The 13,885-nt window shown below is 47.3% G+C and overlaps 1 protein-coding gene across 2 annotated transcripts; it reads right to left on the bottom strand.

Annotated features, from left to right (window-relative positions):
- Positions 1-599: 599 nt before the first annotated feature.
- LOC135822533 (PH and SEC7 domain-containing protein 2-like) lies at positions 600-12,737 on the bottom strand. 2 transcript variants are annotated; one of them, XM_065335322.1, is made up of 9 exons: positions 12,280-12,735; positions 9,284-9,560; positions 6,606-6,760; positions 6,102-6,230; positions 5,433-5,567; positions 4,816-5,190; positions 4,356-4,442; positions 2,997-3,112; positions 600-1,237 (listed from the first exon to the last, which is right to left on the bottom strand). In XM_065335322.1, the coding sequence occupies exons 1-9, from the start codon at positions 12,586-12,588 to the stop codon at positions 1,027-1,029; spliced, it is 1,794 nt and encodes a 597-aa protein (XP_065191394.1). In that variant the 5' UTR covers positions 12,589-12,735; the 3' UTR covers positions 600-1,026. The 2 variants fall into 2 exon arrangements, with proteins under 2 accessions (XP_065191394.1, XP_065191395.1); XM_065335323.1 differs by lacking the exon at positions 600-1,237 and adding an exon at positions 2,192-2,503 and having other exon boundaries at positions 12,280-12,737.
- Between the last annotated feature and the right edge of the window lie 1,148 nt (positions 12,738-13,885).

Below are 13,885 nucleotides of genomic sequence, written 5' to 3' on the forward strand. Positions count from 1 at the left end.
TTTTCCACCGTGAGTTGGACCGCTGTCGCGTTGAAATCTCACGTTTCAACGTGAGATGCGCCATTTTTGGCCGTGAAATCTCACGTTCGAAATTGAAAAAACGTGAAGCGTTAACTCTCAATTATGCTCCAGAAAAACATGTATTTTATCCACTTCCCGTACAATGCTTCATAAAAATCGCAGGGTCAGTTTCTCAACACGGGTTTCCACGCACGTATCCCTGAGTTCTTCCAAAATCAAGTCGATCCACAGTGAATCCCAGCGATATTTCGGTGACATGATCTCGTCCTGGGCAGTGTATGATGCTGAACGGGTAAGGAACAAGGAAATCCAAGTATCAGGCATCGATTTTACCAAACATCTCGATATTTTGCTCCCATTTTGCGGGCAATTTCCGCTCTTTCAATTCTTCGATATTTGCCGAAAGAATTGCCGGCAGAATCTATCTGGGCCTAGCATGTGCATGGCGGTGTAGGGTGTGTATTGGAGGCACGCACACATGCACACCATTGACCATTGGATGCGATGATAGCGATGCTACAGCAGAAGCCATAGTAACTTGTGCTGGGATTGCAGACACACACACACACACACTGCCCTGTGTTAGCCGGCACCGCCAGTCAATGTGTCACCAGAACAAACATATGTAAAGGAGTTCTGAAAAGAAGAACGGTGTGAACACAGATGCCCTGCATGCCTGGTCCCAGGTTGTTAATGTCTTGTACGTTCTTTCCAGGATAGTTATGACTAAAAATATGAAAACACTGCAAATATTCTTCTTAGCAAATCTAACATAGACATGTAGCAGGCAATGATGCATGGCTAATTTGCAAATCAACAAAACTCATTATGCAACCCACAAATACGTAAGAAAATAGTTGAATGGTGTGGTGCGTGCATGCGTACTTTGAGAGAGAGAGAGAGAGACGAGGTGAGTTGTAGAATGAGAGAGTAAGGTGATACAGGGCAGTAGTAGATCTGAGGGTAATGGGAAAATATAGTGGGTCGCTCTTAGTCAATGTGTATTTACGGTGCATGATTGACAGCTTCTCGGTAGCTGTCACGACTACCAGTCTTTCCCAGGGCTGAGCATGAGGCAGAGCCCGGTGGTGGGGTGATGGCCTCTACGTTACTGGCGGACTGTGAGCGCTCCGCAGTACTGGCCAGGCTGCTTGACTGGGGCGTGGTGCGTTGGAAGCGGCTGCGGTTCATCGAGCGCACCGACGCGGCGCTGTGACTGCGCAGAGAAAGTGGCACAAGATCAGAACTGAGTAATGCTTGCTGAGGAAAAGGAAGGACAAAAATGTTACGAGTTATGACTAACTGTCCACCAATGTAACCAGCAGTCGGCTAGTGTGACAACATGGCACTAAATTGACAAGTGAGTAATGCTCGCTGGCGAAAAGTGAGTAATGCTCGCTGACGAAAAGTGAGCTGATCCCGCGTGCCCAAGAACAAACGGACTACAGTTAGGTAATGGATGCAAAGAACATGCTGGGCTAGACTAGAATGTGCCATGGTCTTCGGCACGTGAGGTCACTGCACCTGTTTTAGCATCTATTGTTTAGCAGAGCGCATGAACAAGCTAAGGTCTGTCTTGCGTACAAGTGTGTATGTGTGGGTGTGGGAGGGGGTGATTTTCTGTACGGCATTGCACTGTCTAAACTTGATCCAACTAGCTGAAACAACACCCATTTCTAGTGCATTCCAAGAAACAAGACGCCATGCACCACATCCCAGCACCACACCCCAGTCGATCAACACCCACGGCCTCCCCTAGGGCTGACTGGTTCTACTTGTCAAAGTCGACCAGCAGTTGTCTGTAACGGACACGAGTACATGTAGGCTCAGCAAACTCATTTAACTTTCACCAGCTCCCGCGGTGCTCACAGCGGAACCTGGCCAACGGGTTTTGTGCCTGGCACTGAACTACCATGGAAGCTAGCATTGAGCGACCACTCACTGGAGGAACGCGACAATGTGTCACGGGGGCATCGGGACTTCGTAGAGTTAGAACTTTGGCAGCGGGCCAGTATTTCACGTGCACTAAGAACTAACAGTTGACTGTGGCAATGAATAGATAGTTCTACCTTTTATTCACACTCTATATTATTTTTCTGTTGTGAAGAACTGAATGTGTCGAAAAACAAAGCATGTTAACAGCACAGTTGGTTCTGTTGATTGCTACTGCTAAGCTAACGTTTCTAATATTGTTGCTTGAGTTTTACATTTCGTAAGGGAAAAAAGCTGAAAATAGAATATCGAAAGCTGTACTAAAATAATCGTTTAAATATTGTATTAGTTGTCTAGAGCTACACACGAGGTCAGGACGGGAAATCGGTTGGCTAGTGAAGTGAGCTGAAGCCTGTTGTATGTAATTGCTAAAAAAAGGTCAATGGTGTCAAGACTGTCTAAATTTGGCTAAGCATGTCGTTCAAGGCGTTGTATATGGTGTACGCGCAGCCAGCTGCCTCAGCTGGGCGTAACTCTGCGACTGGGAGTCCTGCGGGCGAGAATCAAAACACCATTGCCATCAGTTTGTGCCAGGACTGGAGTCATAGAGAGCGAACTAGAGGGTGCAGGGCACTACTAAGAGAGACACACGTCATAATATTTCCTGTTTGAGTGCTCACAAAGAAACCAAGCCATCTTCACTGTTTTCCTCCTAAATTATTATGCTATTTAAGAGCTTTGTACAGTTTCAGCAGCTCTGCATGCTGCACACACACACACACACACGCACACACACACACGTGATCCTTGCATTTCACATCCAAGCATGTGCTTGAGACCGTGTCTTCCCAATACGATTTGAAAGTCACGGCTGACTGCTTGAACCCCGGCAGGAGGGCAGCATAAAGGGCCAACATCATACAGTGCAATGATCACCCGCAAGCAGTGTCGCCAAGGAAAAGGATCGATGAGGCCAGGCAACGCAGCCAGTAGCAGTGTGTAGAGAGTAGAGAGACACACACACACAGCACGTCAGGTCTTACCTGGAGCTTATTGAAGACACGCTGTGTGAGGGCGATAGCAGCTCTCCGGCATACTTGGCGGTCGGAGCAAAGTCATGGTCCAGAGTCATGGCTTCAACGTACGACTGATAGCGCACCTACACACGTATACACACACACAGACGGGCACTGTTGCGGCAATAGTACTCCATGCAAAGCGTGCACAGCCGTTCGCAAACGTTGGGACAAAATGGAACAGCGACCCGCTCCACTTTTTCCTAAGGGTGCTCACAATAGTAGGAGAAGTCCATACCTGAATTTCTATAGACTGTATGTAGCAAGCGTCTTTTCGGCTGTTATGTATGTACCAACGCCCACTGCTGTAGACAGCAAGCTGCTTTGGCCATCTAGGCCTCATCATCATTATGTACCAGTAGGTATTTTATTCCGCGCTCGAGAGTATCCTGCCGCAGATAGATACGCGTGGGCACGTGTGCACCTGTACCTGCATTCTGTTGTAACATCTACTTCATCTTATCCCGATCTCACCAGCCGGGTGAAAACAGTTCTGAGGCAATCGTCAAACTCGCGTATGCTCATGCCATCTTCGGGTACTTTACTACTACACGAGTACTGTAATTTCACACATTTTCGGTGTACTTATATTTTCGATACTTTCGGTCCATCTGTTTTATACCTAAAATTTCAATAACCGAACAGACACTGAAACACATAATCCAATAGGGGACTGCTTCTCTGTACCGAAAATTTCTGTTCACATAACCTGGCCTTTTGCTCTCATACCGAAAGTTTTGAGCACCGAAAAATTCTGAAATTAGAGTACCTGCTTTGTACCGAGATCCTAGTAGTCCATATATTTTGGGCATACTTTGGCAGGATAGAGATGCCCACACACCCACAAGTAGAGTACACTGTACCCTGACTAGAATTCGTATACTTTTACCGCATGCATGCACACAGCTGCAAGGCCTAAACTGAACAAAGGAAAGGAAGAAAGGCGATACATGCAGTTATGAACAAGGTTCGTTGGAAGGAAATCACGGAATTCAGAGACAATCCCGTAGCAAAAAGGTTCGTGACGAAATTAGTTTAAATTACCCTGTGAGAATACGGAGGGCAACTCCATACTGCAGTAGTTGTCAAAGAAAAGTCATCTACAAGTAATTACAGTACAGTAAAAACCTGTCAAGGCGACCACCTGTCCTAAAAGACCACTGCAACAAGGACCAAGGGATGCTAGTTCCAGTCAGTTGACCCTGGATAAGGAGACCACCTGGTAACAGAGACCGCGTTGTGAAAGTCCCTTGAGTGGTCGTCTTAGGCAGGTTTCACTGTACATCCAGGTATCTACCGGGACCTATACACTCTCCTTCCACGTACCAGTTCACTGCTCATGTATTCACACCTGGCCTCCCACACCTTGAACAAGCGCTGCTTCTTCTTGTTGGCTGGTGAAGGTCTATCTTCCTGTGTAGGGTATATCAACGCACATGCACATGAACGTAGAATGTCAATCGGTGGCTAAACAGCTAGACAAGCTGATTGCGGTTGTTAATTAAGTGTGTGTGTGTGGGGGGGGGGGGGGGGGCACTGACCAGAAAAAGCCATTTCAGTCAGCTCTGCGTTGGAGATGAGGCTAACATTAGTGGCAGTCAATTCATCAGCCTTGCAAGCTGTTGAATGGTGTAATGCCAGCAAAAGTTTCTATGTCTTACATACCGTGTTCGCTATCATCGCTTCAGAAAGAGAGAGAGAGAGAGAGAGAGAGAATAGATGGCCGACGAATTAAGCAACAGCTGCAGCACTGTGCAGAAGGACTCCTGTAGAACGTACTACTGACCTGTTCAATGGCAATGTCCTTGATTAGCTCATCGACTTTCTCCCGATAGAACGACAACTGCTCCTCGGGAGCAGCCTTGCTCGGATGCTTGGGCAATGGCGGGCGCTCAAATCTGTCTACACATGAGCCAATGGGAGCTGCCAGCGGCTTAGTTGAGTGTAGGGCCGCGGCACGGTTGATGGCAATTACCCAGGAGGTGAGGTCGTCGTAGTTGGACGCTTGGAAGAGATGATAGGTACCATTACTGTCCAGCAACTGCAGGCAGTACTGACGCTTGTGATACTTGACAGCCGGCGTGGCCAAAGCATGCGTCAAGAGCACTGCCGACTGCATGTCCGCAAAGTTGGGAACTGACCGTGCGCTCTTGCCGTCCATCTACAAAAAAAGCACACACACAGACACAGACACATTTATTATTATAATTAATCTTCTGCCAAAAGATCAGCATCTCAGGAGGCAAAATTCGACAAACATTAATGGAAATGCCACTCCCCCCCCCCCCCCCCCCAACAAACGCAAATTTAAAAAGTCACAACGATCTGGAACGTTTACAAGTGGCCTGTACCAATAGCATGTGCGAACGAAAAGGATCAGGGTGATGTTGTGGCACTGGTTACCTTGAAGAGATGCAAGATGAAACCACGCACAACACAGTATCGTAAGGACCAGCTTCGGTGGCCAAAACCACCGCCGACATTCTTTCTCTTCAGCAGCCCTTCTCTGATCACCGTTGGGAAATCGTCCAAGTTCACCTGCAGAGCGGCAGACAATCAAATAAGTACCACCATTAACCAAAATTCAATCTGATTTCCATGGAGGTGCAGCATCTAGGGAGAACACACAGGCGATCGGAACGTGGAACAATGTGGATTTCAGTTCCGGGTTGCCCGTTGTAGTAGCCCTCGGGGCAGGGTCGATTCATGCATGTAAGTTTGGTTTGATCCGGGCTGTGTTTGGGGTCAGCGGGTCGCGAGTTGCATAGACCACGGAGAGAGAGAGAGAGAGAGAGAGAGAGAGAGAGAGAGAGAGAGACAAAGAGAGAGAGAGAGAGAGAGAGAGAGAGAGAGAGAGAGAGAGAGAGAAAGAGAGAGAGACAAAGAGAGAGAGACAAAGAGAGAGAGAGAGAGAGAGAGAGAGAGAGAGAGAGAGAGAGAGAGAGAGAGAGAGAGAGAGAGAGAGAGAGAGAGAGAGAGAGAGAGAGAGAGACAGAGAGACAAAGTCGAGTAAGAGACTGAGAACCAGCAACACTCCAGTAAAACCATAGATAAATATTCGCAGCAGCATACCTCGACAACACTGTTTGGCAGAACAATTGTGCCTACAGCTTCGGATGAGGTGTGAAGATGGCTGGCAATTGACTGCTCATCATCGTCGTGAACAAATGCAAGGGGACGAGACTTGATCTGTGCATAAACCTGACCAAACATGTAAAAAAAACATCGTAGTGAGGTGACTGACACAAGCTTTCACGAACAGAATACATGTATAAAAGTGACGAAGAGGAAAAACTGATGAAAGATGCCTCAACCCTTCACACAGGCAAGTCAAAAGGATTCCAGGTGTGCAATGGCAGTGTCAGCAAAACTTCATTGGTGGGCGCCCGTGTTCTGCTTGTGTGCTACTGTAGATCACGAACCTGTCCGACTACGGGATGCTGCTCTGCTTCGGATACAGCATGACAACGGCCTCTCTCAAAGCAACACAACAGTATTGCCACCAAGATGATGGTGCCACAGACTGAACATGCAGAATAACCATAGCGGTAGCAGCAAAACAACAACTCTGCTCACCTCCTTGACGGCAGATTTAGGAATCGGCGGCTTCCCATCCCGCAAAAGCCCTACGTTGCTAAGAAACTGTGACGATGTCATTTTCTTTCCTAGATTCTGGCCGTGCAGATCTTGGTTGAGCAACATTACTGCCGCTGTGAGCGAATGAACTGCATCTGAGCATGGAAAAAGCATGGAAATACAAATGCAATGGCAAGGGTGACAGAAAGAAAACGAAGTGAGCTGAGAGTCAATCGCATAGCAACACAGCACTATCACAAGCAACACAGAAACACTGGGTGCTTGTGCCAACTTGCACACACCCTTAGAAGAAAAGAAAGACTCCGACAAACCACTTGCTTGTACACAAGGCGGCGAGTCTTCTCAGCTATATAGCAACGACAGCTTGCTACTTATAACTGAATGTAGGTACAGGTCTACTCACCATATAACGTAATCTCTGGGACCACGCGAAAATTATGTTATATCGAGAGTTATGTTATGTAGAAAACCTTGTGTAAAGTACAAGATGTACCTCAAAATGAAGGCTATTACAAGGCAGGTTTAACCGTGCAAACATATACACACTGTACCACCATCGACAGCAGATACCATCAATGCCGCAGAATATATGCACAATAGGACTAAACTGGCTGGCTTTGGCTACACCTTGACTGTACCGCGCATGTGAATCTACGTTGTATCGAGAGTGCGCACGTTGGGGACCGCGCCATAGGGTGCGTTATGCCGAGGTTTACGTTATGTAGGACTAAACTGGCCTAAACTGCCTAGCTACAGCTACCGCTTGATCGTACCGTTCACGTGAATTTATGTTGTGCCGAGAGTGCGCGCGTTGGGGACCGCGCTGTAGCGTGTGTTATGTCGAGGTTTATGTTATGTAGGATTATGTTGTGTAGAACAAAATTTGTATGGGAGTGATGCTGTTTCGGCGCGGGATTTGATTTTTTTTACTTACTAGCGAGGTTTATGTACAAGTGAGAGTTGTTATATCGTGAACAGACCTGTACATGTATACACACGCCACCCATTATTATGGTCTAGCATGAGATTGAAATTGTACAAAAGAAGTGCTACACACACATTAAGACCTGCATCACCAACAGAAGAGTTGCACACTCTTGGTTCTGTACTCTTAACCCTTTATTACCGGATTACTTGCACAGCATGCACCAGGATTACGAATTTCAGCACAATTTCCAACTTCACCAGGTCATAACTTTGGTCTCCTTCACTTGATTTTCACAATCTAGGGCCCGTTGGAAAGCTCTTGTCAAGAGCAACGCCAGGGTACCAAGCTCCATTATCCAGTCGCCACAAATCAGGCGCGGTAACACAGCAAAGTCGTCTCCAAGCCTGATATGCAAGCAATTTCGTCCCATCAACGCCATTCCACTCTCCTTCATTGTAGAACGCTCAAATTTGTTTGAGACGATTCAAACTTCAGCTGACTACGTCAATATCACGTGCTTAGTCGCTCAAAGAGCACAAGTAAAGGGATTTTCCCCAAAAATGGCGAAGTGATCGATCAAAAATTTGAATTTGCTGAGGTGAAAATACGGCGCGCGATATCTCTGGTGTCCGATATCGTAACTCTTCGGCGATTGTTGCATTGGATAGCTTGGAGTTTCCGCTACCAAATAGACCTTTCGATTGTTGAATTCGCACAAGAAATGATGGAGTTACGAAGATATTACTGGCCTGCAGACTTTCGATCATATATGATCGAACGTCTGCAGGCCGGTAACGAGAGAGCTTGGAAGCTCAGGGCCCTGCGCTATGCTTTGTTGCCTAGCTCATCGTGCATGTTGTTAGAACTGGTGGAAATGCTTTTTCCTTTGATTAGCTTCATCATTGTATTGCCAAAACGTTTCAATGAGATACTGAAGTAACGTCTTCTGCATAGCTTCGGGACTGACGCTGACTCTGCCGATCACGGGCGTTCTGCAGTCGATGACGTTTCCTGGGACCGGCGCTGACTCTGCCGATCACGGGCATTTATCTTCTTATTATTATTATACTGGCGGCAACCAACATCCATTCTGATTGCATTTACTCGTCTCCCTACTTCGTATTTCTTTAAGGAAAATCTCCCCATACAGCAGGGAGTCGTTTACATAATATGACTCCCTGCTCTACATCTACATGACTGTATAATTATACGTTATAGTTATTATGCTATCCGCCTACATGCGATTCCCGGGCAGGTCGACAGGCGGCCCAGCCAGCCTGCTAATGGGATCTCGGCCTCGCACACAAATCCACAAAAAATGTTACTGCACTGAATGCATTCCCCCGATACACTTCGCATATATACTAATGTCTTATTCTCTTGATGGTACCGTACTCTTGATGGTACGGGACAGGTAGGGGATAGCGCCAGGCATGTCGATGGCACAAACACACAAAAATATTGTGGCCAGCTGTCTTTGCTGGTACGGTACAGTACGGGACAGATACGGGATAGCGCCAGGCGTGACACAAACAAACAAACAAACACCAAATTAAAGCTGTGTGGACCCTGGCTAGCGCCAGACGTTACTGAAGTAACGTCTTCTGCATAGCTACGGGAATAAAGGGTTAATGGGTAGGTATATACACGACACGCATTATTATGGTCTAGCATGAGATTGATATCATTCAAACGAAATGCTACACACACACACACACATTATTCTGACCTGCATCGCCGACGGAAGAGTTGCACTCGGCGTAGCGCCGGGCAAAGAACTCGACGATACGTGCCTGCGCCTGCGTCTCGCCAGCTATGCTGCAGCGTTCCAGGAGCACGCGCAGTGCGTCCACCACCGACACACCTTCAAAGTCGAACAGCGCCATGTAGGCATTGCCCAGCTCCTCCGTGCGGGCGGACGGACGGCTGCCGAGGACCTCCGCGACTTTACTCCGCGTGATGCCCTTAAGGCCGAACAGCTGCAGCGCCTCGCCGCGCACTGAAAGCTGTGCAGACAACACAGCCACACAGGACATGGCAACATCAGACCCTAGACAGCCGCTGGGAGTGGCCAACTTCTTCAAATATCTCCTGTGCTTAGTATTTCAAGCAAGACGTGCATCTGGCTTATCGGCGTGCTCGAGTAACTGTTACACCGGCACTGTCACAACAAGAGTGGGTGTAACAGCAGGGAAGACGCGGGATAGCACCAACACTCGCATTGCAGCGCAAAAGTTACCAGAACTGACAAAACATTACGTAGCGTATGGCATTAGTGGGTTACCATGGTTACAACGTCAACAGCAACTTGGAGCCACAGGCAGTTTTCAACAGAACGTAAAATGAAATTTGACTTAAACAGGCGACGTGGAGATAAGAATCGCTAAATAGCAATGTAGCGTGATGTTTATCTCCCCCAATGCCTTGCCCATATAACTGCTGTCTTAGTCATTTCACTTTATTCCCGTAGCTATGCAGAAGACGTTACTTCAGTAACGTCTGGCGCTAGCCAGGGTCCACACAGCTTTAATTTGGTGTCTGTTTGTGTGTTTGTTTGTTTGTGTCATGCACGGCGCTATCCGTATCTGACGGCAAAAAAGCATAGGATGTTATAAATTTTTCAATTCTCCTATTTTTTTTAAGGCATATCCTGGGATTCGAACCCGCACTATCGCCCTACATGCATTCCCCCATACACTTCGCATTCATACCCATTCTTCTAAGTTGCTTCACGTTATTATCTTGCGTTTGAAAGCCCTATTTGAATATTGCGGGCAGCTGTATGTGGCCAGCTGTGTTTGATGGTACGGTACGGGAGACGGTGTCGTATTACCCTCGATCGTACCTGTTCCGTACCTATCCCCTACCGTACCGTGCCATCAAAGACGGCTGGCCACAATGCATATTCAAATAGGGCTTTCAAATGCAAGATCACAATGTGAAACAACTTGGAAGAATTAGTATGTATGCGAAGTGTATCGGGGGATGCATGCAGGGCGCGCGATAGTGCGGGTTCGAATCCCAGGTTATGTCTTATAAAAAAGGATTTTTTTAAAGAATTTATAACATACCTATGCTTTGTTTTTGTCCAGGTCATCAAGGCAAAAAAAGCATAGCGTAGGGCCCTGAGCTCCCAAGCTCTCTCGTTTAGCGTAACTGTACGAGCCCATGGTTAGAAGGGAACAAAAACATTCGGTTCAGAAAGATGTTTTGCTGTGTTCTTTTAGACTGGTGTGGACGAAGTAGATGCATAAACTACGTAAGACAATTGGACACGCTTCCAATATGTTTCACAAAATACCGTAAAATTCCGTTAATAAGCCCCGGACGTATACTTTGCAGAGCGTCAAAAAACGGGCGTATATTTGGGCATGGGCGTTATTTCGGACGCAATCTGCAGAAGATCAGTCTATCAGCAACCCACTGGTTTTAGTGAACCACCATTCACACTGAGCGCGGTACAGGTACATCAAACCACATTTTTTGGCAGTTTGCTACATTCCAATGGAACATCGCTGTTCTCGAGCGCCATGACAGTGTTGAGTTCTGCACTGTACTGCGCGCAGTTGGATGGCACGCACTCGATCTACAACTGTTCTACAGTTTGTACGCGAACGCACGCTCGCGCGCTGGCCATTTTGAGTCCACTTTACGCCCTGGGCTTATTTCGGGCATGGGCGCTAAAACGGACTTGAAGTGTACACCGCCTAAAACTGGGCTTTTTATCGGACATGGGCGTTATTTAGGGTGGGCTTATTTACGGAATTTTACGGTAGCAAAGAATGAAATAATGCGCACGCTCATGGCACAAACATAGCTGCGACGGTTGAGTTCCAGAACGTTTCCCTATTTCATTCAGTCGCCAGATTCCATTGATGATAGTGACAAGAAAAGTTCTGGAACTCAACCTTCGCTCCCATGTTGAAGACCTCAGTGTGAACATTACTTTAATTATTCAAAGTTGAACTCGGATGGTGAGCCAATATAATTATGATGAAGAAAGGAACTCGTAACATTTCGCCCTTTTCCTTTCTTCATCATAATTACTTTCTTCATTGAAGTTTTGATTTATTTTCGCTTTCAGCCGAGGAACAGCTGGCCAACATAAAGAGATTCCCGGTCATTTCTGAGGAGCGCCATCAAAAGAGGCAAAGGTTGCAATTATTTCGAACAGTGCCCACTGCTATAGCTGGTCTATGTCTTTACAACACTAGCAGTGCTGCTTGGTGAGCTGATTCAAACCATCACCACAAACCAACCTATGCAGTCACAATGCAAGTCTGCCAGGCGGATACAGATTACTCGTATGCCAGCCTGAAGGAGATCTGTGCTTTGAGCTGACACACCAGCACCAACTGCCATATCTGGCTGAGTTCAAGCACAAGTCAGTGATCGGTTTAGAGAGACCACAACGTGGTGTTTACGTCCACGCTGGTCACCCAGCGCCAGATTGAGGGCTGCAAGTGCACGCCATCGACAACGTCTAGTCCTGCGCCATCTGTTCAATGTTGCCTCATTGCATAAAATTGTCCGGAAGAAAAACTATAATTCAGTTTTCGTCGCTGGCGATGCCACGATCCAGAATGCTGGCGTCCTGGTTACTGTAGAGGCCAATATGCTCAGTTGCACACGAGCGGCATTATCCTCATGCCCGAGTACTAGTACTTGGTGCAGTTCTGTTTGTTTGCAAACCATGAACCCATTAGGAATTCAGCAAATACTCACCGTGGTTGTGCCACTGGACATTGATGTAGCAGACACACTCGATACAACTCCCGAGCCATTGCTTTTTGTTCGATTTACACTGCCATTTTCCACAGGACTAGAGTGACTCTCTTCGGGGGCTGACATGGCCACACGACTTGCCGCCTGGCCATCACAGGTATCAGAGCTAGCAGAAGCGGGTGCCTCTGATTTGTTGTTATTGACTGAACGCGGGTCGCCAACAACAGATTCTCCGCAGCTGGATGGTTCGCCCATAGTCTGAGGCGGCGAATTTCTGGTCTGTGGAGGCTTGCTGTTTTCTCCCTCCATTTTCCAGATCCTTGCTGTAACTGACTATCAGCTTCCCACCTATCGAGGCCGTTCTTGCTCAAGACACAATTATATTTCTCTCTCGAAAAGTAACTGGCTGTGGCCCCACACGGATCCTTGCAGAACTCAAACTCCTCAAACTCAAAACAAATGAGTCAAAAGCCCAGAACCGATTTCATAAAGTTGCCGTTGTTGCCTGGTGAAAATCGCGTGACGTGGCCACTAGTGCACCGTGGTGCACTGCACTGCCACAGACAGTCTGTACACTGGTCCACCACCGTACCACGTACCACACTCAGCCCGCTACGCGTATACGCGATGCTGAATATGGATGTATGACGTAACGCCGCTAGCCTCCGATCCGCGGATCCGTTTGTGCAGGGAGTCGTAAAAATTACCGGTATTTACGACTCCCTAGATCCCTAGGCCCTGGCCTGGGTTTGTGTACATATCAGCAAGAGTCCATGGGTTATGGACTCTTGATATCAGTCATCATACAAACTCGGAGGGAGTAACTCAGTTGTGGTTGCAACGTTGCTCGTGAGAGTGCTCACAGGGTGCAGAGCCTAGTACACACACTTGAGTCGAGAGGGACGAAAAGCGTTTCTTCTGTAACTCTGAGTTTCACGGTTTTAACCGATCATCAGACAGCAACTAACTTGACTACAATTTTCAGAAGATAAGATTGATATAGGCTGCAAGCTTGGATCATAGCGCGAATGGATGATCCGTGCTGATAGTGTAATTGTAAAAATGCGTGAGTTGGTTGATGGGGTGCAAAAATAGGCGCAAAAAAAGAATACACTTTAGGCCTAGGCTCATGCAACCACATGTTCTTCTGAGGGAGGCAAGAAGAAGGACAATGGGGGTAATTATGAGCAGCACCTCACCTGCGACTGCGAGTGGTGAGAAGGTTATGTGACGGCTGATGGTGAGAATTTTGAGAGGTAGTACTTATTTTTCATGCCTGCACTTGCTAACTAGCTCAGATCTTTTGTTGATGTTGACACGCTTGTCCGCCTGAAGGATCTCCAGCTTCTCTCTTAGGCACAGAGGACAGCGCTTGGTTTGTAGTGTAACCTGGACTGACCAACCAAGACTGTACTCGCTGTTTTGACGCTTCATGTTCCAGACACACTTTGATAGTTCTGTGCTCTTCTCATGTCTCTCATGTCTGAATGATGTTAGATGGTTGCCGTATCTCTTCTTGAATTCTGGCTCCGTAACTCGTAAGGCCGATATACTCCTTCTGTCTGTCCTCTCCGGTTATTTGGACGGTTGCCTTGTACACAATAGA

This window comes from Sycon ciliatum, chromosome 8 (genome assembly GCF_964019385.1).
Source record: "Sycon ciliatum chromosome 8, ocSycCili1.1, whole genome shotgun sequence".
NCBI lineage: Eukaryota > Metazoa > Porifera > Calcarea > Leucosolenida > Sycettidae > Sycon > Sycon ciliatum.